General features: G+C 39.6%; 2 protein-coding genes across 2 annotated transcripts in view; both read right to left on the reverse strand.

Annotated features, from left to right (window-relative positions):
- LOC108016561 (uncharacterized) overlaps positions 1-12,039 on the reverse strand; it is an 82,364-nt gene extending 70,325 nt beyond the window's left edge. Inside the window, exon 1 of the mRNA XM_036820626.3 lies at positions 11,452-12,039. The gene's annotated coding sequence lies outside the window, so the exon portion shown is untranslated. The remainder of the gene's footprint in view (positions 1-11,451) is intronic.
- Positions 12,040-20,063: 8,024 nt separating this feature from the next.
- Positions 20,064-20,877, reverse strand: LOC108016710 (uncharacterized). Its single transcript, XM_017083437.4, has one exon. It carries the CDS (start codon positions 20,819-20,821, stop codon positions 20,111-20,113), a length of 711 nt encoding a protein of 236 aa, XP_016938926.2. The 5' UTR covers positions 20,822-20,877; the 3' UTR covers positions 20,064-20,110.
- Positions 20,878-26,158: the final 5,281 nt, after the last annotated feature.

Here is a 26,158-nt window from a genome sequence, read left to right on the forward strand (position 1 = left end):
TGCATTCAACTGCATGCCGACGACGAGTTTTTCCTTCCCTCCCTTCTTCAGGAGGTTTTCTTCCTTGTTTTCTTTTATTCTTATTATTATTATTTGTTTTTCTTTTTATTTTGATGTTGTGTGGGGCTCTTGAGGTTTTCGGTTCTCAGTTTTCGGTATTTGGCTTTCGGTTTTGTTGTTGCCTGTGGCCTTGATGCTTGTTTTGCTACCCGCTTGCCATGAAAATTCCATGGCAATTGAGTCAATTTCCTTGAATGCGGTTCGAGGAAATCGCTGTCAGTTGGCTTTCTCTAAGCTGCTAACTAATCAAAAAGAAATCACAAATGTAAACTGATTTCGCATTGAATCACATTTCTTTGGCTCGGCCTGTCTACGCCAAAAAAAAAGGAAGAAAAAATCCAATTGACTAGGCCAACTATTTCCAAAAACCCAAAATAAAAGAAAAAACATTTCGAGACATGAACAAAGTTCGTATGTGTGCTTGGCATTTAATATCCTTTAGCGTTGATGGCGTTTTTATTTCTTCATCTTTTCTTCGAGTTTCTTTTTTATTTCTTTTGAGTGGGGATTTTTATTTTGTCGCTTCAACTTTTTAATGATCTCTCAAATTGCTTATTTCCTACACAGCAATTACGTCAAAGCATGTGTCATGTACTTGTGTGTGGGGGGGGTTTGCTCCTTTTCCTTTTTTTCATACATACATATATTTTTTTTAGCCACTTTTCACAATGTAATGATGAAGTTTCCCCAACACCCATCGCTTTTCCTTCGCCGCCTATTTATATTGACATGTGCAGGAAGATTACATTCAGTAACGCCCCAAAAATTTGCACTTCTCGTCTTGCTCACACTTTGTATTGCCCTCTCTTTCGCAGCGTGTGAGGCCGTCTCTTTCTGGTGTGTGTGTGTGTGCCGTTTGTCAAAAGGCAGCAAAACTGTTGACATAACAATGATTATACGCCTCATTAGTTACATTTCATCGTATGGAAATGGCAAAGGACTTGAGATAATAAGCTGGAATAGGACCAGGAAAAAGGAGCAGGAGAAGTGTTAGAACGTGTCAACATTCGAATCAGCCAAGAACTATGCACTATGCACCATGCACTTTGCACTTTGCACTGCGGAAGTGAATCAGACGGGAAAATGCTGTCTTCTGGTTGGAGAGGAAAGTACCTATAAATAGGATAAGTAGAGACCATTGTCTGCCTGTCTTGTAAGTTGCAGTCTTGTGTTGGCACAATCAGGTCATTTATCACATTCAGAATAACAACATATCACCAAAGGCTGTCATGGAAAATACAAATGATGATCTATTTACAAAACAACTCACAATTATTTGAAAAAATACAGGGAGGAGAACATTTACTTTACAATAAAAGGGTGTGTTTATGTAAGACACCTAAAAGTATGCAGGAAAAAGTAGGACTTTCTTTTTCAAAATATTTTGTTGCCTATATTTAGGCACCTTTAGAAATGGTTTGAAATCACAAAGGGTTAATATCAATATTTATTTATTTAATGAGCTCATTTTTCAATGATAAGTAGGAGTGAAAATTTATGGAAAGTGCGGCTGTTGTTTTCCTTAGCTGTTTATTTGTCTTTTAATATTTTGAAAGCAATTTGCATGCCATCTGATATGGACTTGATTTGTTACTTAAATCGCTAAGGTTATTGACAAAAGTGGGCGGTGGGCGGTGGGCGTGGCAGGCTGGCAATTTTCCGCGCTTGAATTCATTTAATAATGTGCGACACACATAAAAAGCAGTTGCCAAAATGATTGTGGTGGGTGGTAATGGGTGGTGGGCGGTGAAATTGAGGCTGAGACAAAGACAAAGACAAAAGGAGACCTTAAATGAAGGTGTGTCACGGTGTGTTTGTGTGTGTAAGGCTTCTTTGTCACTGTGTGTGTGTTGCCATTGAAACATATTATGCTCGTAAAAATTGAATTTTAGTGGCGTATACATTGTTTGTAAGTAAGTGTGGGTGTGTGGGTTGTGTGTGTGTGTGTGTGTTTTGGCCATACACTCGCACACTTTATTGTTGTCTGAGGGTTTGTGTGTGTGTGTGTGCGTGTGTAAAATTTAATAATAACGACCCTCTTAAACCAACAGACCTTCACCGTCTTCAGCGAACCTGCTCTATCCACCCATATCTTTCTTCCTCCCGTTGTTGCCTTCCATTTCTCCGCTCATTTTACTTTCTTCATAGACACAGAGAGAAAAGTGTAGCTTAAATATATTTGTAGGAACATTAAAAACGAAATAATTTGAACTTAGTACATAAATATTATAAGGAGAGTACAGAAATGCAGCAAATATTTTTCGTAGCATACTTTTAGACACTTTTATTTTTGGAGGCATTTAACCAGCAGTGAATCCTCTAATAACTTGCAAAATACAAATATTTAAAAATACTACAAATTCAAACAGATTTCTCTTTAGCTTAATATTATAAAGAGAGTTCAGAAATTAAGCTTTAAAAAACAAATCACATTTTTCGTAGCATACATTTAGACACCTTTGTTTTTTAGAGGCATTAAGCCTCTAGAAACTTCTGTGTCTTCTCCTACTAACTTGTTAAACACAAATATTTAAAAATTCTTCAAAAATCCAAACTGACAGATATTTCTCTCTCTGTACCCAGGCATGTGTGTCAGTGCTCTTTCATTCCTTGCGTTCTTTCTCTCTTTTGCGTTGACATTTAATGTAATAATTTTTACGATGATGCTCGACGGCATTAAAACGAGATTAAACACAAACAAACGAGAGACATAGTGGTTGCAATAAGGGGCCAAAAGCGGGGGCGGCTCGCCGGCCCGGGGCGTGGCAATATTCCGTTTGATACACTTGACAATAAAAAAAGAACGCAAAAAGATTAAGAGGAAGCGGCAAAGAAAATGATGCATGGCCCCCTTGTTGTTTGAGCCCCCATAAAAGATGATGTAGCACATAATTACACACACACACACACACACACACACACACTTTTATGCTCAAGGACCAGGACACCCACACACACAGCCGTCTATTTACATGTGCGTGTGTAAGTAGGTAATACCCATTGAGATGATCTGCGGATAAGTTGCTGTTGCTGCTCGAGATTCATTGAGTGGGGAATTATCCGTGCCTCGTTAAGTGATCAAGTGTGAGCGAATCAAAAGCCCAAGTGGCTATATGTATATATAAATAACCCAGCAATTGTTGGCGTTTTTATTGTCCTGAATGCTTAGGGGTCCTCCTTCGAATTGGTTGGGTAATGTGGCGCACTTATTTCTATTTGATTGCTGTCATAGCAAAAAAAAAAACAGAGCGGTTGTTGAACTATTGTTGAATTGTTGAGTTGAGTTTATGTTGTTGAGTTAATTCCATTGGAATAATTGGAGGGGTTACCTGTTGTGTAAACACTTGACAACTAAACCAACAATTTGGGGTTGAAAGGTTAATGTGCTTGCAATAATTGCCAAACTATTGTGAAAAACCATCGAGTAGTTGTTGTTGAGTTGGAGAACTATTGTTGAGTGGTCTTCTATGCACACCTTATGAGTGCTAAAGATTTTTTAGATAAGTAATTTATATATATTATTGTTATCTCCAGTTAGATAGTTTCTTGGTTAGTATTCTTGAGCACATGTTGCACTAAATCCTGCTTTAAAAGTTTTTCATTTAATTACAAAGTTCTCGAGTATCTGCGTATTTGTGTGGAAATTCTATTGGGGTCTCTTGCAGACTTTAACGAGTGCGGTGTAATTCAGGGACCACAAAACCAAAGACCTTTCTCCGGGGCCTCTTGTGCAATCGTTTGGGCTTAGTATATCGCATTTCCATTGCCATTTCCATTGCCTGGCCCCACCACATCCACCCATTTATCAATTACATCTTCATGGGAGATAATTCCATCCGCAAAGTTGCTCTTCCACTCGAGTTCATCTCAAAGGAGGCAATTCTTGGGGCTAAATCATTTTCAAGAAGCCGAATCGAATATCCGTTTTCTTTTCCTATTTTTTTCTATATTTTGCGTTAATTCTATTCCATTCTTTAGCTATTTTGTGGGCCAATTTGAGTTTCCGTTAATGGTTATTTATGCATGTAATGCTGAAAAGTAGGGTTTATTTTTTGTCCAAGAGCATTTTAAGACCAGTTCGCTAGTTTTGCGGCCAAAGTTAACCGAATAAACTTATTTGTTGTCGCTGTGTGTGCGTAATTTGCTTGACTTGCTCCGCTTATTGTTGTTACGAGTAGTTTATTTATTCTTCAGCGGCAGACAATGCGATGTCTCTCGGTTTTGTCTGTTCCTGAAGCGCTGTTTCATGCATGAGTGGCCAGGAAAAACCACCCAAAAACTGGGGGGTGAGCCAGGGGAAAGCCCAGTGAAGGCCCACCCACAATTGGAATGAAAATGAAACTGAGGAATTGACTTGGAAATGCCTCGCGTTTGCTTTTCGCGTTTCCCTGGCCTGGGAAAGCCTGGGTAGGCTGTAAAAAGGGATAAAATCATAAGCCCAAAATTTATCGCACTCGACAGTCGAGTCGGGGCAAATTGTGTGTGCCTATATCATGTCGGTGTGCCCTGTGCAATGGATCAAGTTTATTTATAAGTCGATGCTCCATGGGCTTTCCTTTTTCCGGCCTTGACTTGGGCCAAACATGAAAGCAAACAATATTACGCATACGCAGCGTCCACATGATGAAGTGTTATTTAAATATAAATATATTATCTATCGATAAACAGACCCCCAGGCCAAAGAAGAAAAAAAAAATAGAATGAAAAGCGCTTTTGCCGCATCGAATCTTCAAATTTGATGGCCATTACTCGGTGTGCCCCTCCTTCTATGGGCATGTGGATATGGCTAATAAAGTGATTGTGCTCCTTGGGACCTTTGGTCCCAGCTGATTGAATTATGCGTGTTTTTTTTTTGGCTCACAACAAAGAACCCACATTGAAGTACTTTTCAATTGTTGCGAAAACGTTGCGGTATGCTGGTTAATTTCTAGGAAATACTTTTGGGACCGCTGGCTATGCTAATTTTATTGCCAAAGGATTGAGAATTTCTGTGAAAGTCGTTGGTTGGAATTCTTTGCTTAACAAAGGAAGTATTTTTTTGTGTGTGTGTGGAAAAGGCTTAAAGGTAATCTGCCTAATTTCTGGCAATTAATTTCTGACCCAGACTGATTTTGCAGTTTAGTTCACTGTTTGAATAATTGAAATGTGTGATTTCATTTCATGAGAAGCAGAAACCTAATTAAAAGTTGAAAATGCATTGTACCTGGGAGTCATGGAATTAATGTAATTAAATGTAATATTTCAACGAATAATTGCACAACCATGGCAGCCGAAGCATTGTTTAAGTATGCAATTGCATTGTTGTAAATTACTTGGGGGCAGTTGAAATAATGCGAATTGAAATTGAAAGTCCAAACGAAGGCATAATGAATATTGCATTGGGTAGTTATACATATATGGTATATGTATTTCCGGGAGGCGTGACATATTTGCCAAAAGCAAGTACCTTTTGTTCCCCAATTATGGGCCAGTTAAATCGGGCAACTTATTTACCTTGTAGTCGCATTAACAATTCCTTTTGCTGGGGATCTACGGCTGCATATCTGGCAATAATTGCGTTAATTTAGTGCAATTGTCCTGTGTTCGGTGGCATTGTTGTGCAAACTGTTTTATCGACTGGGGCTCTGGCAGATATGCAAATTGCCTGACGAAATTCAATTATTGATCCAGCTACCGGGCGCAGCGAAATGTGAGAGCCGCAAAAAGAGCCTGGATTTCGGCTTTTCGCCACAAAACATCTGCAGACGAGACTTGTTTTTGTGCCTAGTTTTTGTGTGCAGCTTTTTGCAGGTCTTGTTTGGATCTCTAGGATTTTTCGTTTTCGTTTTTTTTTTTCGTTTTATTTTTCTACTATCTCTGAAAGGAGCGGCAGCAATGAGAAGCTTGCTAAGAAAATATTTTGAAATGGAAAGTTTTCCCTCATACACAGAAAGAGGAGTCCTCTTTTCGTCGTGTGTTGCCGGAGATATGAGAAAATGAAAACATATTTGCCTGTGCGAGGGCTGTTTGTTTAGTTTTTTGTTGTCCCTACTGTTATCCCTGCCCCAAAACCCCCTTTTCTTTTTTTGTGCTATGATAGGAATCTGAAAACTTTCACGGGACTACGTGTCGTATGCGCAATGTCCTGGCCAAAGTTCTACCGATCTATGGATTTTCGGAGCCACACAGCAAAAGTCTTAAAAAAGTCAATATTGAACCAACTGACTTGCGAATGGCAAACAAGTTTTTGGGTAAGACAAAAAAACCGGGATTGTGATTTAAAAGTTTAATTGAAGTGCTGGCTACAAAATTAATTGTTCCTCTAAAATTACCCACTTCAACAGAAAAAAAAATATATTTATTCACAGGCAAACCGATAAATTGAATTCCAATTTGAATGCCCCTAAAGCAAATTCAATTCTAACAGGAAATATGATTCTTATAACAATTTTTTTTCGCCCAACCATCCAAATTTGCATACAAATGTCGCTTTGATGTGGGCGCAAATGAAAATATATAAATAAAATCACTAGATAGTTTGTAACTCTTTGATTACATATAGCTTGCCAGCGATTATTATTTTTTCATTCAGTTTTCAGTCTTGTACATAAACTTGTATTTATTTTCTGGGTACATGGATTTTAAGGCTTGGCTTCGCTTCGCTTTTCATGTTCGTTGAAATGCAAATTAAAATATTTATGCAAATGCGTGAGGCGGGCGAACACAATAAATTTATGCCAACAAACGGGAGGGCAGAAGACTGAAAACAGCAAAACAAATGAAGCAAAAAATAAAGTAGAAAATAGGCAGGGGAAAATGGGAAGAAATGTGAAAGTGAAAAAAGAAAACAATTACCTGCTTTTGGTCATAAATGTTAACGTCTGTCGCAATAATTTTGCGACTGTTTTTTAATTTTTTCTCTTCGAAATCCTAATGTATGCAAAGCAAATCAACAAGGATTTATGCTTGAGATTAGCAGAGCTCAAATAGTGATCCATGGTGGAAATGTTGCTCCACTGATTGGATGGAAACACAGCCTCTTCCGACTTTCTTCGCATTACGCATACGCCTCGTTAGCCGGGGCACTTGAGAGCATTTACCAATTAGCCACCTTCCCAGCCCCTCTACTCCTGCACCAACAATAGCTGCAGACTCAACACCTTTTAACACCTGAAAGAATTTAATTAATGCAGGTCCTCCTCGCTAAAAGCAACCAGAGATGCTGTTCCAAGAGGAAAGCCTGCGTCCCGGGCAAATTAAAAACGGCGAAATGAGTAAGCAACTAAAAAAAAAAGGAGGAGGTTTAGGGAAATAAAATAGTAAAACGCCAGCTGCAGCTATGTGAATTCTTAAACAGGGCTTAGCGAACATTTAAAATTGGTATCCTTAATTTCTGGCAGTTTTCAGAGCACTGTTTGGGAAACTGAAATTCCGCAAACTTGTGGAAAACTGAAGTTAACACTGAGTTAATAACCGAGTTATCAAGAATGGCTGTCTTAAGAACTTGGGAAAACTTAAAAGTTGTTTTCCACTGCCTGCCTGCAAAAATTAACAAAAAGTAAATGCAAGCCGTTGAAAATAATTAATTACCTAAAAGCTCGAACAGGATTACGTATAATAATAAAATAGGTGATTAAAACTATGAAAAAAAATATTCCTAGCCAGGTAAACTACTAGAAAGGTGTAAATTAAAATAAACAAACGTAACAAAAATACACAGATGTGATAAGAAACATAAGCACTTAATTTTAAAATATTTAAAAATAGTTCTAGCTATTATATTTTGGTTAACGAAGAAAATGCGTTGAAATTAACAAGGTTTAAATGAAAATTAGGCAAACTTAACAAAAATACATGGAAGTCACTAAAAACATTTAGTTATCTACCTATTACTATAATTTACTTTAGTGACAAAAAATATGTTTACCTAATTATATAAATATTAAAAAAAATATTCCTTGCCACGTAAATTAAAACTAATAGCCATTAACATTATATTTCGGTTAATGAAGAAAAGGCTTCGAAATTAACAAGGTCTAAATGAAAATTAAGCAAATGGTAGCTGGGACTCCGGCTTTGCCTTCTTAAAAGGGGAAATCCCCGCCAGAAACATTGTAGATTTTATGAATGGCCGGGGGGTGAAGGCTTTTCCGGAGGTGTGAGAATGCGGAGGTGTCTCAGAAATCCTGCAGGATCCGCTTAGCAGCAATTATCTTCATTACGCGACGAGCGCACAAAAGTATGCAAGGGGCCAAACAAGCTGAAGCTGAAAGCAAAGTCCTGACAATTAGGAGCCTTCTTCTCCCGGATTCTGGGCTCTGGATTCTCTGTATCCAGAGAAAAGGAGGCAAAAAAAAAAAAAGAAAACACCTTTAACCTTTTGCCTCGCATATAAATACGCTGTTGATGGATGTGTTTTGAGTGGCGCCTGGAAAATGGAGGGCTGCGGGGTCAAAGGGCATGCGGGTATGGGAACGGGACCGGGAGTGGCTTCCTGTTTTTCGGGCTTCTTTTGACTCCGGTGGCTTGTCGCCACCGCTTTTCTGTTGTTATTCAGGTGGGTGGAAAAATCAGGGAATGGTGCTGGTGTCTAAACGATTTATAAAAGCCAAGGCAGCCAAGGGGAAAGCAGCAGAGAAAGTAGAGGGGTGAATGGCACAAAAAGTGTTGCAAGCAATTTGCGCAATGCTTTTGCTTTTGGCTCCGACTCTGGCAAATCCCCGCTGGTAACCTTTCACCCCTCGAACACAAAAGCCCGCCCCACCTGCCTCCCCCTTTTTAGCCCCTCTCGCTTAACCCATGCTCGCAACATTGTTGAGTGCGTGCGGGGGCCAAAAACTTGCTGCCATTTTGCACGTAACTGACATCAGCGCGCTTATAAATCAACTTGCAAATGTTTTCTTGTTTTTTTTTTTGGGCCACCATTTTTGAGTTCATGATTTTTGGGACACAGAGGAACTCATATGATTAGATTAATGCGTTGTCTAATGGCCTTGGATCCTCAAAGGCCCCCATTCCCTACATTCTTCATTTCACACATTGTGCGTGTCCTCGTGTGGGTTAGGTAAATCGTAATATCATTTTTATAAACATCTTGTTAACCCAGAGCCATACATTTTCCCAGAGAGAGAGAGAGCTAGAGAAAGGCAGCCCATAAATCCACGGCCGGGAAATATGATTTGCGGGTCAAGGGGTTGGCATGGAGTGATTATCTTGGGTTGGCAAAGGAATTATGGGCCATACCAGAGTCCCTCAAAAGTTAATGGGAAATTTTGATGCTTTTATATGTATTCCAAGAATAATAAGCTCTTAAAATCCCGAAAATTATATAACTTTATAATTTAGTTCACACACTTTCAGCTTTTTAGAATTGATGACTAATAAATACTAAACAAAGTTATCGCTGCTGGAATATCAACACTAAAAGTTTTAGTGATTGGCAAAACTCTTTTAACTTGCTAATGAAATTCTCCAGCAAAAAAGTTGAAATATCAATTATGTTGACAGTGTGATAACTGAAATGAATGATAATAATGTTTTAACAGTGGATTGAATTTTAATTCTAGTTAGGAAACTTTTCTCATTTTATTTAAATATAAACTTTTGTTTGAAAACTCTTTATGCTAATACGTTAGCATACAGTTTTGATTATATTTGAAGGCTAGTTTCATTGAAGCTGAAATAGCGTCGCTTACCAACACTTAGTCTTAAGAGAAAGCATGTCTTCTCCAATAAACTTTCACCTGTAAAGCGGCCCAGAAATTCCCTTTCGTTGGTGAATTCAAGAAATCCCTGGTGATGGAAGGGCCTCCGAACCTCGGGTAATCCTCAGGGGATGTGCCTTTGGAGTGACTCATCGCGCTCTTGCGATAATCGGTTGGCAGTGTTGCACAATGATGAACAGCCCGCCGGCGGCTAAGCGCAGTGTCTGTCAAAATGTTGCCCAAATTGGCTGACTTTTGACATTTGACCTGGACACGTAACGCACCGCGCCCCCACCGCCTTACCGCCCCCAGCGAGTGTCACTTTCTGTAGTTGTAGTTGGGCAGAACGTGTGATTTATGATGCTTTCGCTGCCCCTGTGTTGGTAAATTACTTTGCCCCACACACACACACGCGCACGCAAAGTGTGCGAATATTTTTGCCATTTTTTTTGTGGAAGAGCCTCCACTCCTTGCAAAAGAAATTCAATCGCTGGCGAAACTTTAAGCGATTTTCGCATTTAAACAATATGCCAAAAAGTCAGCCATAAAGACAGCTTCCTTGCCTCCTTGGGAAACCGCTGCGATGACCTTCAAGGCCGACTTTTGCCACTTTTCCATATAATATATATACATTTCCCTGCTCTCTGCGCTGTGCGTGGGTCATTTAAATGCTACATTATGTTGAATATTCAATTTAATGTGCCTTATAAATCATGTAGGTCCTTGTCCTGTCCTGGCCTCCGCCGCTTTGTCACACTTTCCGGGCCGAGAACCGGGAGTGAGGATAGTTTTCACTGCCTGATGGAGTCACTTATTTTCCACAATTCCTTATTTATGAATGCCTGATTTACAACTGCTTATCTTGGGGGTCTGGTGCCGGAATTGATTAGCCTGGCAGCTTCGGAAAATGAACTGTCATCGTTTGGGTTCCCCAGATAAAGAGACGGACCCTTGACCAACACTTGTTCGAGGAGGAATTTATCATTAAGGGAGCAAAGCCATTGACAGCTTGCTAATAATTTTGGTAAAGCGAAAGTTCGTCCTGCCATTCGGGTAAGTGTTATCCAATATTTACATATACTCAACCTAACATATCCAGTTTTTTTTTGTAGTTCTCTGGGAGATTACTCTTGTTTCGACTATTTCCGTATCTTAGAAACTTGGATTTTTTATAAAAAAAAGGTCAGGAATAAAAACAAACCATTCATGGCTTATGATGTTAAGCTTAAGAATAAAAACTAACTTATATAAATATGTCTTAAATACAAAACTCAAATCAAAATAAATACCAATCATAATAATCAATACCAAAATAATTTTAAATCTATTCAATCTACTTTTTTCAATTTGTTCCCCAATATTCCTTATATAATACCCACGCACATTTTATTAAATTACGTCTTTATCTTCAAAATATTTATTCCAAAAGCAGCTTCCAAACGCACTGCAAATATTCACTTAAGTGCCATTCAAAATCATAAAATATTTAACGGCAAAGCGACAACGTTTAGCGCCCCTCTCGGCGCTTCTCAAAAAGTCGACTTGATCATGTGCATAAAATGGGTGGAGATTAGGGGGCGTATTGAAAAAACACACTCCCATTGGCCTTTTTCGCCTTTCCATGTTTATCAGCCACTAAGAAAATAGTCCTCGATTCAAGGCAAACACACGAAAAAGCCACGAAAACAAACAATTTGTGTTTACTAACCGTTCTCTGAGCACTTTTCCCCTCAGCTTATTTGGTTGATTGGGTTTTTGGCTTCGCCTCGCTCGCTCGCTGATTATCTCAGTTTTATCTGATTTTTACTTTTCGGTTTTTCACACTTGTGTGGACAAATTTTTCATTTCATGCGCATTTGTTGCATTCACTTGTTATTGAATTTTCATCACCATCATTATCACTGCGTGTGTATGTGGGTGTGTGCTCGATGCCGGCAAACAAAACAAAAACAAAAAAAAAAGTCGAAAATAATGGAAAAGCGCGCACAGAGATCAGCGAACTTCACTGTTGTTTTTGGTTTTTTTTTTCTTTTTTTCCAGAGTTTTCTATTTATTTAAGCACGAGACACAAGCAATTATCGTCACGCGATCACAGGACACTTTTGAGGGCCAGAGAGGTCTCTGGTTTCTGGTCTCTGGCTTCTGGTCTTTAACAACACGTCGCGAATTGTGGTGGTCGTGGTCCTTAGTCCTTCGTCCTTCGGCTGGCTGAGTGGCTCCGTTGGCCAAATCGGATGGCTTCTGTGTTCTGGGGTCAATTCACCAGCCGGCTGACAACAAACAGCAGCAGAGTTCAACGTGAGACTGAATGCCGCACGGAAAAGCCTCGTGCGCTGCCCTCGTCGTCGCCTCGGAAAATCCTCGTTACAGTGGTGAGTTTTCCCAGCGATTTTCCCCACACCGAAGAGCGCCCTTCCGGCGAACGACCTTGGCTCTCTCTTCGCCAGCTGTTGATTTTTCTCTTTCGCCTGCCTAAAATCGCTAATGGCCACTAATTGTGCAGGGGGTGGTGGTGAGAAACATTCTTAAAACGGGGACTGAGAAAGGATTTTCAAAATCAAATCATTTCTAGCTGTCAGACCTTAAAACTTCTAAAATGATTTTGAAATAATAATAACAATTGGTATAATTTTTAAGATCTGTGTAAGATATAAAATCCATTATTATACATTTTTAAACATATTTTAAAGATCTTTAAAAACAGAAATCATTTAATTCGTATTAAGCTATAAAACCACTATTAAATGTCATGAATCTGTTGTATCTATTAAAGAGAATCCTTATGTCTAGAGCCAGAAAACTTCAACATATAACTGTTTTAGATAGTCCACAGACACTTGACTCATCCACACTCGCCACACACCCATAATCCCAACAAGATCCCAATGATTAATTGTTCTGCTGGGCCATCTAAAATAATTACAATTTATTCTTTAATGAGGGAATCCATCTGGGCAGAAAATGGCATCCCGCCCAGGGAGAAGTTTTTGTAATGATTTAATGGGAACTTTAAGCGAATTCCGGGCATCCGGCAATTTAGATGTGTCGTAGATACTTTCGCATCCGTATCTGTTGCATCTGGGCTAAAGTTGAGACAAGAAATTATGCTAATTGGACAACACAACTTTGACAAGCTACAACTGACACTTTAACCTAACCCTCTTTTCGCCCCGCTCCCCCCGGAAAACCCGAATCACCCTTAACCCATCAGAGCTTTTAACCCATGGCAGCCCGGTCCATTGAAGGTGGCGAAGTGGGTAAGTCATGTGTTATACATCACTTGATTAGGCATTAAATAAATGCTCTGACAAGTTTACACTCAATTACATGAGTTGGCTCCCCTCGGGCTGCGAAATGGAAACTTCCCAGCTCCAAATTACTGAGTTGGGCGAATTTAATTGCATGTGAGTGAAATTGCGCAGCGAATCGTTCTTTTCTGGATCATCGATGGTCAGCTTTTGTAATGGAAACTATACGTTTTTTATTTTCATTTATGGGTAATGAGGTATTATTAATAACTAACAATTAAAAAATATTTTATTTACTGAGAATCCATTTTTTTGTACACACTTAAAAGAGAGATAAAAAATGGCAAGCATTCCCCGGAATATTTATCCTATTTTCCATTGTGTTTCTTTTTCCTCGGCCATCTACAAGTATTTGTATTTTATTTTAATATTATAGACAATGAGGTGTTGTAATTTTTAAAAAAGGTTGTGATACTATTAACCAATTCACAACCAACCTTTAATTTGTTGAATTGAATTTATTGAATATCCATTTTTCTGTAAACACTTGAAGGAGAGGTAAAAGAAAGCAAGCAATCTCTGGAAAATTTTTCCCATTTTTCCAAACCCACTGCAAATATTCACTTAAGGGCCATTCAAAATCATAAAATATTTAACGGCAAAACGACAACGCTTAGCGCCCCTCTCGGCGCTTCTCAAAAAGTCGACTTGATCATGTCCATAAAATTGGGTGGAGATTAGGGGGTGTATTGAAAAAACCCTCTTTTTCCCTGGTCATCTACAACTATTTTTATTTAATTTGTATTTATTTTAATATTATAGACAATTAGGTATTGTGATTTTTTAAAAGGTTGTGATACTATTAACCAATTCAAAACCAATCTTTAATTTGTTGAATTGTATTTACTGAGTATCCATTTTTCTGTAAACACTTGAAAGAGAGGTAGAAGAAAGCAAGCATTCTCTGGACAATTTTTCCCATTTTCCGATGTTTTTCAGTTTTCCCAGGCCATCTGTCGATTCACTTGCCTATCCGACTTCCATATTTTCTCATCTTTATTTCCACTCCACTCCCATTGCAATTCCTTCGGTTCCGGCTTCTTGGCTTGCAGGCTTAATTGAGAAAGAGATTTGATTAATTTGCATGCCATAAACAATTTGCAATTTGTTTATGCTCTCAAAGTCGGGGACGCCGTAATTAAAGCAAAGCCCTGCCAAGCTAAGCAACTTTTCCAGCGATTTTCCATTTTCCCGGCTGGTTTTGCATGGGGGTTTTTGGGGGGAGGGGGGGTGTTTTTTTGTGAAAAGAAATGTCACCGAGGCAAGGTAAGCAGATTAAGGCCTTCTTTGACTTGGCAATGCAATTCAAGTCTTTTGCCCCGGCATGCAAATGATGATGGCTCAGCCGGGCTCAGGATGCAGTCGAGGAAAAGCGAGGAGAAAGCCGGCTGCAAAATCGGGGGAAAATCGGAGGAAAATCGAGGAAAACGTGACGGGTATAGATGGGTGGTGGGCGGTGGTGGGCGTTTGGGTGTGGGTGGAATGCTGAATGTGTTTGCAAATATTTACTCAATGTATTCATGTGCAAACAATTACGCGTTCATTTGTGCGACTTTCGAGTGGCGAACAACAATGACGATGTAGATGAAGATGACGCTGCAGCAGACGACTGTTGGTGACAATGGCAGCCAAAATGAGGGTCTCCTTGCAGCACCACCCGTGCACCACCCATGCACCACCCACTAACCACCCATCCAGCCACCCATTCGACCACCCACTCACCCCCTTTGTTTCGTTTTGCCTACTCACATATGCATAATATCCTTGACCTGTTTGCCTTGCTTGCGCTTTTGTGCGTGTCCTCCGCTCTGAAGGATTCATTCACTCGGCTGGAGTGCTGTGGAAAATGGGGAAAAGCGGGTGGAAGGCCGGGTGAAAAGCGGAAGGGCGGCGTGCGGAAAAACTCCTTTTGGCCATTTGATATGCAAAAATAATCTATGCTGCTAATGGCCTGCATAAAAATATTGGTCTAACTCACACACTCACACACACACACGTCCTCCATTCTCTTTGCCTTTAAAAGTGGCTAAGTGCTGCAAAAAAAAGGGAGGAAAACTGCGTTAATCAGTTTTACAAACTCCACCGCTTTCCCGTTTTTATACGATTTTTTCCCTGTCAATTACGAAATCAGTTGCCAAGTAATTTGAATACAAAGTCTGTATTGTGGACTCAACGAAACGCAATGTTTTGCATTTTAAGTTCTAAAAAACTTAAGTTTTATGTGCTATTATGATAGGAACATTTTAATTAAAAATGGTATATATAGAAAAAATTATTAAGAAATTAAAATCCCTTGCACAAGTTCTCAAAATTTGCCATTGTCGCAGTTTTTTGTCGAACTATTTCTAGGATCTGCTTGAATGGCTTCCCAAGGACTTGGGTGCCGAATCAAAATCGGACTCATCTTTGCTCGTTTTGTGTGAATTTAACGCTCTGTTGTTGTGCGTTTGACCGAAACAATGACAGAATCCCCTCTTATTTCCCAGCATTTTCCAACTTTCCCAGCCCATCCATAAGGTTTTCCATCTGTCTTGCCCAAAGTCTGGTTTTCGTTTACTTGCATATCGAGTTTCCCCGAGCTTTTCCCGCTCCGCATTTCCTTTAATCGTCTGTCCAAGTGTCAGTCCGTTTTGTTTGATTGATTTTTACACCCTTGGCCGACGGTTAGTTCCTAACCGTTGCGAAAATTCAATTTGGAAATGGAGAAAATGCCATGAGAATGGTGTATATGTTGTTGGCTTCGTCTTTGGGGAAAACTAGCTTAGCTAAAGAAATATTTGCTATAGTTCTGGAGAAATCATATTGCTTGGCATCGAAACATTTCAAATATAATCAAGTTAAGTATAGTCTATTTTGGGGGCTATACAGTTCTTAAAGTTTTTTGGGTCTCTCTTTTTGTGGGTATACAGGCTTTAAAGTTCTTCGGTTTGTTTTTAGCGTCTTTATTAAAATAAATATTTTATTTTATTTATGAAAATTAAAATTCGTGCAGCCCATCTAGGTATTTATACTTTTCCCGGAAATGGCTCTCACCTGAAATTCTAATTTTTGGCCAACCAGATGACGGCTGTCTGTGGGTCTGTGCCTTTGGGGCAGTTCGTTAAGTTTACTTGATTTGCCTGGCAATAAATTTGCACTCCACCTTCTGGAGGATACACCCCCCCCCCCCCCTCTCGATTTTCCTGTGCCATTTCCTCACTGTGATGTCATCGACACGCCGAGGTGAAAGACAAACAACTTTATGCCAAGTTGTTAATAAAGTGAGCCGCCGACCTCAACGACTTGGAAAGGGGGGTTGTGGGTGGTAAGTGGGTGGGCTCATGCCCCATCCCCTCCCCCGGCAGGTGCAAACATAAATACATAGCTGCAGAAATGTGCTAGCTGTCTCAGGTTTTCCTCTCTATTTGCCAGAGTTTTCCCCCTGCTCTCTCGCTTGACAAGACAATTGACTGGAAAATGTTGTTAATGAACTTTGTGCGACATTTTGATTAGCTGTCAGGTGGAATGAGAACTCAAACCCCCCCCCCCCCCCCTTTTTGCACCTAGCACTCCCCAATTTTCACCTCTATTTTCCACCCGACTTTCTCTTCGCAGTCTTGTTTGTGTCGTGTTGCAAACAAAGGTCAACAAGTGCCACAGATGCCAAATGATGGATGTCAAAGTTGCTTTTGGTAACACTTGACATACATTTGGTAGAGATGGAGAGATGGCGAGAGTTGGAGAAATGGAGAAAGCCAGAGATACGGAGAAATGGAGAAACGGCGACGGAGATTCCAATTCCGGGCTGACAATGCCATTTTGTCACACTGTGATAGAACAGCGAAAATAACAGTAGCTGTGAGGAGAATACAAAAAAAAAGAGAAAGTTTCTGCGGAAAAGTTGTAAACTTAATTTATAGTTTTTAAGCAGCCGCCAAAGTGGGCGGTTTTTCGGGTGGCCTTCTCAGGGTTAGAAAAATGGGGGAGTCGCATCTCTATGTGTGTGTGTGAGTGGGTGAAATTTTCACATTTCATTCTCGCCTCGTCGCTAGGAATTTCCAAATGAAATATTTGACTTTTAGTCTAAAAAGTCAGCAGAAAAGTTGGCCAAACAGACTGCGACCAAGTGCCAGCATTTAAATGTGCATTAAGTTCGAAGTTCAAAAGGTTTGGTGGTGGGGGGATATCGCTTTAAATGCCTTCGACCGTGTCATCGAGTCGAACTATGGAGCATCTACCATTAATGAGCACTCCGCTCAAGTGCACCTTCCATGTGAATTCTGTCCAGCAATTATGCCAGTCCTCGATGACGAACTTCAACCAGTCCACTTTTTGGTGCACAGAAAGAAATTTTGGGGCTCTTATGGATGATTATATATATTTCAATATAAATATATATATATAAAGTATTACCCAGATAGATTTTTCACATATACTTGTAGACCAAATTCTATCATAATAATAATATATCGTATAATACTATAATAATAATAGCATTTCTAAATCAATTTTATTATATAACATATATAAAATATATTTTTCTTTAGTGTGTGTGAATTATGACCAAAAAATTTGTCTTCCACTTATTGATTATTTTTACCCAATATGATCACAGGACTCTTGTTAATTTTCAACCAGTGCCTTTCAAGTTGGTAAACCCATGTCCGAAGAAAATCATTTTTCGAGGGTAAAGATCTCACTCACACTCGAGCTTAGCTCATGTGGCCCACAGGCACAACCTTGAAGCTCCCTCATTTAGTTGGAACAACCTTTTAGGCCAGCTGCCCACTTGACAATCCCCCGTTTTCTGTATCTGTATCTGTATGTCTGTCTTCAGTTTGTCCTTTTGTTGGACTGTTGGACCCTCCGGGGCAGAATGGCGTCTTCATCTCGGCCAGAGTTGTCCAGAAATGGCGAGTCTGTTTTCCAAACATCTCCACATTTGACTGCAACAAAAAGGTATAGCCGAAACTATGAAGTTACTAGGTTTTTGAGGTATACCTTTTTGAAATACCCAGTAAAAATATTATTTTCCAAATATTAAAAAATGATAATATATGTTAATTATATTTTAAAATATATATTTTGCATTATTCCAAGTGAATTAAATTATTTTATTCTAGTCAGTTAAAGTTAAGATTATTATAACCTATGGTTATTAAAAGTTTTTTTTGTAAAACACTTAAAAAATTGTATCATACTTGACCTTGGTCCTTTGGCCACCCGAAAAACTATCATTGCTGGGAAAGGGAATCAGAATCAGAAACAGAATAGAAACAAAAACTTTTGACAGGCGGCACGACTCGCCCTGATGGCTTCCACTCACTTGGCCAAGAGCACACGTTTCAGCCTTCGTGTTAACACGTTCTGGGTGGCAGGAGATGTGGCAACGGATTCGGTTCGGGATTGAGATGGGCCATATCCAAATAGCCGGGCTCGGTGGACTCCCACCTTTCCGTTTCGAGGCGTAATTATACACTTGTAGGACGCAATTGAATGGTTATATCCATTGAGTTTTCCAATTCAATAGGCTTCGGCGGTGGCCAGATATCCAAGTATTTTTAGGGAGGGGGATGCTGGAGGTGGGATAAATGACTTGAGTGTTTGTCCATTGGCCGGCCAATGTCTTCCACGGCGCACATTCAGGTCCAATTTAGCCTTTATGTGTCCTCATCGTTGTCGTTGTTGCCCCACCCAAGGGATGTTTCTCGATTTTGGAGCACGCACACGTATGGAAACAGACGGACGGACAGACTTACGGACAGAGTTACGGACAGCTGGACGGACAGTCAGAGGTTTTGGTGAATGGATGGAATGGGAATTTGAAATCCTTGCGCCGACTTTACTGATTCTTTTTTCCCTTCATTTCCCTTCATTCTATTTTTTTTTTATCCATCCCCGCTGCTCAATGAAAATGCCAACATGTGAGCACACAAAACATGAAGATGAGGCTGGGGAAAGGTGGGGGTGCTATGCCCAGATACAAATGCATCGTAAACATGTCGTCGCGTTATATTGGGATCTCAAGTAGCAGTAGCCCACATCCCGGCAGTTGCCATTGTCTACTCTCGTTCCTTTTCCCCATTTTATTTGCTCCACTTTTTTTGTATTTCGTTTTTGCAGCTAGCTCTTTGGCTACTTAAGAGGAGGAGGGGGGAAAAATTCCATAGATTTTCTCCATTTTCCTCACCCAACTCACCTTTGGTTGCCTGGTAACTATTGTAGTTGGATATTTAGCATTATCCTGTGTCTGATTTCTACTCTTTGCGATTAGTTTTTCATTGGGAAATGTGCTTTCGAAGGCAAGTACTAAATACCAGTTCTGGATTAAACAGAAGTCTATTAAAAAGTATTATATAGTAAGATATTCTATATCTATTAGCAACAATTTCAATGACCAAAATCTCTGGCTTAGCTGCTCGTTCACGTAACCCCAACGAGGACATGGAAAATCACTTAAAACTCCCAACTTGGATCGGATCTGATTTGATCTCCCTTCTGCGGCCATCCTGTCGACTGACTGCCAGGACATAAAAACATAAAGGACAACAATTTATGGCACATTTGCAGCTTCAAGGAATCCGGTGTCTGTTTGGGCCATAAAAACAGTGATGCCCTCGGAAAAAAATCAGGCAGAAAAAGGGGCAATAAAGTTGGCAAAGCGGAATCAATAATGCGAGCCCGGCCATAAACCGATGCCAAATTTGTGCCAAGGTGCCAGTCCAGATTGGCTTGAACTTATTAACCACATGGCCACAACTGAAAGAGATGAGCCGCAAGGGTTCAGGGACACTCGAAAGTTGTTGATTACTTTTTGCCTGCTTGGCGATAATTTGCATATATTTGCAAATATTAAAAACACAATATTGTCACTACAGATTATTTTTAAAAATATTTTTATAAGCCTGACAAAGAAATTAGAATGCCAGCCTTAAAACATGTCAAGTAATTTATTATTTTCGATTTGGAATTTTTGGTATGATAAAGAAGACTAATTTAAACTAAAAATGTAGTATTACATGTCCATGAAAATTTTGTAATAATTAAATATATATGGTTTTTCATTTGAAGAAGTGATTTTTACTGTCCCTCACCCTCGATGGTGACCTCCAGGAACACCGATGAGTGATCGCCGTCGCCATCGCACAGCTCGTCCAGCTGATCCTCGTTGAGGCTGACGAAGAAGGGATCCAGTCCGTTGATAAAGCGGCTGATGGGCATCCGGCTGGCAAAATTCTGGATCCGTCGGCGATTCCTTCGCACGATGCCCTGCAGCTGGCTATTCAAAACAGCCAGATTTGCATAGATGGCTCGTCGGGTGTGGGGTGAGACGAGCCAGAGCAGATAGACAGTGCCCCATTCCGAGGTTAAATCTCTGGAGTTCGGGGTCACCTTTTCGTCGTCCTGCTTCAGCAGAGCCTTCCAGGTGGTGCGACAGACCATCACCAGAATGGGCAGATGGTAGGTCAAACCTTGGTGGCAGGGCGGCAGATCCAACTGCGGTTCCATCAGGTCAAAGGGCGAATCGGCACTCCAGTTTAGCACGGCCAGACATTGGTCATGATCGACGATCAGCTGGCGATAGGTGAGCATCAGCAGGGTGCGCTGGCCACTGGTCACTTCGCGCAGGCGCAGTTGAAAGGGCAAAGTTCGCGGCCGCGGATCCAAGTGTTCGCTGATCATGTGGCGCAGCAAGTGGGTGTGCTTCACAACAACCTGGCAATCGGCCACGGGACAGATGGCTGCCTGCTTTTCTGGACAGGACTCCTCAGTTGAAGACCTTTCTTCCATATTTCACTAACTGGTACACTAAAGAAATAGAGAACTAGGTACAAATTTTGAAGGAAATGAAACAAGCCACTAGTTATAGGAAAAAAAGGTTTAGATTTTACATACTCGCATGGTACACCATCATAAATATAAAATTTCTCCCTTTAAATACTCTCTAAAATCGAAAAAGTGAAATAAAGAGCGCGCTAGTGACCAAAATTGATCTGGGTAAGAGCGAGACAGCATTATTCAAAACTCTCCGAAACAGACAAAAGAGAGGAAAAAGCAAGATGGCGACATATGAAAGTGATACGTATCTAAATGGATTTTATACCGAACATCACCAAAATGATCATCATATCTTATTAACTTCCCTGCGAAAATATCAAAAAACCGAGAGTAGAAATAACAAATCTTTACTCAAATCCTGGAAAACCCAGATTAAAATAAACTCGGTAGCAAATGCACCGATTCGGACCGTATCGTAACGCCGCTTTATCTGGGGACCGTTAGCCCCGGTATTTGAATGTTTTGCCATCATTAGCATTTCAACTTATTTCACTCAGGTGCGCGACCGTGCATGCAACATTTCCACAGACCAAATGGCAACAACGACAGCGTCGGACACTCGCATTTTCCATTTTCCAGTGCTGTGGGGGTGGCAGGTGGGTGGATTTTCCAGCTGCATTTCGACAGTCCGTCCGTGCGTGTCTGCTGGACAACAAAAATTTAACTGAGGCAGCACGGCCAACCTGACGTGCCCATGATGATGCACAGGGAGAAAAGTGACCCTATATTGTTTGAATTTTTTGAATTTGATATTCTGAACTACAGATTTATTTAAGAGACGTATTGATTTGTTCATGAAATAAAACTCCTATTCAAACACTTTAAACACTCAAATCTTAATGAGAATAGACTGAGGGGCTTAAATAATATTGTAATAATATTAAAATGATTTATCAAAATAATATTTTTTAATCGTTATTTAGTTTTCAAAAAGGGGATAAACTGTTATAACCTACGAGTATTTTAAAATGTTCAGAATTTTTAAGAAAGATTACAATTGTTTAATAGTTTTTTTTATTTTTTTTCGCAGTGTTTGGCGATGAAAAGTACTATGACTATTACTATGACTATGACGATGAGTATGATGCTGGCCAGCTATGCTCTCTCCCTTTCTAACTGTTGCCCCCACCCCTGCAACCCCCCTTATGCCCCCTGAAGCTGTTGATGGCGTATTAATGACCGGAATGCGGAATGTAACAGAAAATTTCGCCCCACTCTTGTGTACTTCTTATTTTCCTGCTGTTTGCAGTGCACTGCAGCAGGTTTTAATGGGAAGGGGGCTGGTTGGTTCAGGGGCGGGTATAAAAAGGGGGTAAGGGGGATGCACTGCAGCATCCATGGTCATGCTGCCGGAATGCATAATTGAAATACGAATCGAGCGAATGCCCCGACAAGCAGATAAGAAAACGACAGGGTCGCTCTGGCCTCCGGTTCAAATGCATGGATGTGGAAAGGGAGGTCCTCCGCTCCTGGAAGGGACTTCAAGGGGTCTTTCACTTAGCTGATTTGCCTGACCTTAAGACCTTTAAGCTTCAGCGAAAGCGATTATCAGGGGTCATAAAGTCGCGGAGAGTTCGCAGAAACAACGAGAATCCCTCCAAGTTTATTGCCATAAGTGATTCAATTTCGTTAGAGTGTAATCAAAAAACAATCTTGTCCATATTGCAATTCTTTAAATTAAATCAAATGAAATCCTTAATATAGAAACCTAGTTGTAGTCATTGGTTTGAAATGAACTTGTTTAATAAAGACCTTAGTTTTTGAGGCAAAAAAACGATTTTTTCTTCCAGTTTTTCAATCGTAGTTTAGTCAAATCAAGGCGTACAGCTAAAAGACCAACTGTTTTGAACAGCTTGCTTCCTATGCTAACGATCCCAATCATTTTAAGGAATATTTATTTTTTGACCAATTTTCGCATTTTTTGTAAGGGGGGGCATCGTCTTTTTTTGCAAAAAATGCGAAAAATAAAAAATTTTCAGGTTTGAATGCCAATGGATTGGAAATTAAGCAACGAGCTCAACGAGGTATGACATTCCTCGATCTGACGTTTATTTTTTATGTAGCAGCGAAAAAACTGAATTTTTATGGCGAAAAATGGGATTCCGATTTTGGTCAAAAATACGAGATTCACATTTTTGTCAAAAAAAACGATTTTTCTTTCCAGTTTTTCGATCGTAGTTTAGCCAAATGAAGTCGTACAGCCAAAAGACCGACTGTTTTCAGCAGCTTGCTAGCTCTGCTAACGATCCCAACCATTTTAAGGAAAATTTATTTTTTGACCCATTTTCGCATTTTTTACAGGGGGTGCATCCTGATTTTTTGAAAAAAATGTCAAAAATTAAAATTTTCCAGGTTTGAATGCCAATTGATTGGAAATTAAGCAACGAGCTCAACGAGGTATGCCATTCCTCGATCTGACGCTTATTTTCTTTATAGCAGCCAAAAAACTGATTTTTTAGGGCGAAAAAGGGGTGTCAGATATATATATATAGACATAGTAATGATACACTACTAAATTACCATAAGCGAGCTTAAGGTCTTTTGCTCCTATAGCTCTTAAATAAACCCACTGTTAGCTTATAGTTTTAAGTATAAGTTAGCATTGGACAAAAACAGAACCAAACAAATTTTCCACCAATTTCTGTTTAGTTGGCATTGAGAGCACATCATTCGCATCTGCCATCCGTCCGTCAGTCAGTCATTCAGTTAGTCATTCAGTCAGTCACTCAGTCAGTTGGCTCATCGACTACGCATATTACTCATACGCCGCGTGTGCTGCGATGGCGAATGGCGATCTTCTTGGCGATATGAAGCCGCAACAGCTGCCATTCTGCGTGTGTGTGCGTACTGCGGTGGTTGTGTGAGTGTTTGCTCACTGATGTATATGTTTATATAATTCCCACTTACCGACGCTGCTACACAAGTTTATTGTTGTTCCCGCAGCCCGTTCCGCCCCTTTCACATCGCCACCTTGTTGCCTGTTTCTTGGCAATGTTTGGCTTTTATGTGCCTTAGTTTTGCACTGGGATATTATTTTGCATTACTATTATTAATTTTTTGATCTATTTTTATAAAATTTTCCATATCAAATAAATGAAAAATGCTTCGAGTGTTACTTTTGTACATTCTTTACATTTTCAGAAAGTGTTCTATTCATAATCTAAAACAAAGTATACAGAAAACTCCATTCCATAAAATAATAATATTTAAGTCGCAGCACCTTTAAGAGTTAATTAAACAAATAGTTTTATTTTTTAGATGATCATTAATTGCTTTTAAATATTCCTTATGTTCTGGTATTTGAAATGTGGCAATATATAAATGTTTAATACATTTGTCATATCATTAAATAATAATATTAAAATCATAGCGCCTTTAAAAATGTTTAATTACTAGTTGTATTTTTTAAAATGATTATAAATTGTATTTAAATATTACTCATCTTCTCATATCTGGTATGTGGTAATGTATGGATCAATATACCTAAAATAATTATTTTTCTCTGTGCATTCTTGGGTGGTTCGCTGCCTTTGGGTGGTGGTTCTCCGAAAACGGGGCAAACAAAACCCGAAACGCTGGCAAAATGAAAATTATGCTCTCTTTGGCATTAAGTTTATGAATAACGAGCATATGTAAGTCGGACTCGCAGTCTCCGAGTCCCTGGGTCTCCCTTGGTGGTGGTGTACCATGTGCGAGTGTGCGAGTGTGGGTGTGTGCCCTTCAGTAAGGCTTACAGGAATTTATTTTGTGCCATAACTACACAAACACTCACACTCGCACTCACACTCTGACACTCCCGCAGGTCGTTTGCTGTCTGCCGATCAAAAGGTGTTAAATTCTGTTGTTACTAAGCGCCCAAAGCGCCACAAAGACATGCACCGCCAGCCAAAAGGGGCGTTGGGCGTGGTGCTGTTTGCATAAATAAAAAGCATATTAATTTGCAATTGTTTGGACCGCTACTTAACCCTGGAGATTAATTTCCAGGTTTTAAAAATTATACTAAATGATATAAGCATTTAAACATACAAATAATATTTACTTACCTTCGAAGCATCAAGTTTCTTCATTAAAAAAAAATTATTTGCATACTTTTAGACACCTTTATAAGTAATTTCAAATAAATACCCAAACACCCAATATATTTTAAGCAGAACTGAGTTTTAAAATTATATAAGATGATATAAGGTATTAAACATACAAATAATATTTACTTACCTTCGAAGCATCGAAGTTCCAGACTTAAAATATATTATTGCATACTTTTAGACACCTTTATAAGTAATTTCAAAACTCAATATAATTAAAGCAGTTTTTCCGAGCTCTAAAACCAACCCCTTTTATTTACTACATTACCGTATTTTCTTTCATCTTTTAAACAGCTCTTAAGACAATATCCCCCCCCAGCAGAGACTCATACATTTCTTCGCTTTTTTTCCGAACAACACTTGTTGATATTTTTTTCGTATTTAGCTCAGGCTTTTTTCCTGAGGTGGAGAAAATGCAGGTAGCTGTCTGATAACATTTGGCCGGGATTAACTACTATTTTTATCCCCCCAGCCGTGCACCTTTCAATTTTGCTCAACCTTTTGTATTTACCCCAACTTAGTACAGCCATTTATCCCCTACTTTTGGCTCCTCACTGGATTTTCCTTTAATTTTGAAGCTGCAGCTGTCGTCTTGCAATTGTTTGACTCAATATTTCAGCTGGCTGGCAGCTTTATTTTAAATAAATAAAGTCAGCTTTGGTGTGAGTGGGTTGTGTGTGTGAGTGTGTGTGTGTTGGGTGCCTCAAGTTACAAATAAAACGCAACCGAAATGAGCTTAAGAGCTTATGGAACGCTAAACAAACAGCGCAGCACACAAAGCCGCGATGCCACGCACACACACAGGCATACCCACGCTCTCACACACACTCACACACACACACACACACAGACACACACACACACTTCAGTGGCTTACAGCTGACTGACTTGGGGGCCCAGATCCTTAGTCTTTAGTCCTTGCTTTCCGGCACACCGAAAAATATTATCAATAAAAGCCCTTATTTTTCTTATTGTTCGGAAGGCTGTGGATAGTCTCTAGGTCTTCGGACATTAATATAGTTGACAGTTTTATGAGCACAATGCAAAAGCCAATCAATCTGCATTCAAAAATTTCAAAAGCCTTTTTTTTGGCTTTAAAAAATAATCATATCTTTGGTTTAAAAGAAATAAAATAGTCTCAAGGACTTTTAATAATTTAAAAATTAAAGATTAAAGAAATAACAATCGTTACTTTTATATAACA

This window comes from Drosophila suzukii, chromosome X (genome assembly GCF_043229965.1).
Source record: "Drosophila suzukii chromosome X, CBGP_Dsuzu_IsoJpt1.0, whole genome shotgun sequence".
NCBI classification, from domain to species: Eukaryota; Metazoa; Arthropoda; class Insecta; order Diptera; family Drosophilidae; genus Drosophila; species Drosophila suzukii.

Coding starts and splice junctions, on each gene's coding strand:
- LOC108016710 (XM_017083437.4), bottom strand. CDS start 20,821: ATGGAAGAAAGGTCTTCAACTGAGGAGTCCTGTCCAGAAAAGCAGGCA.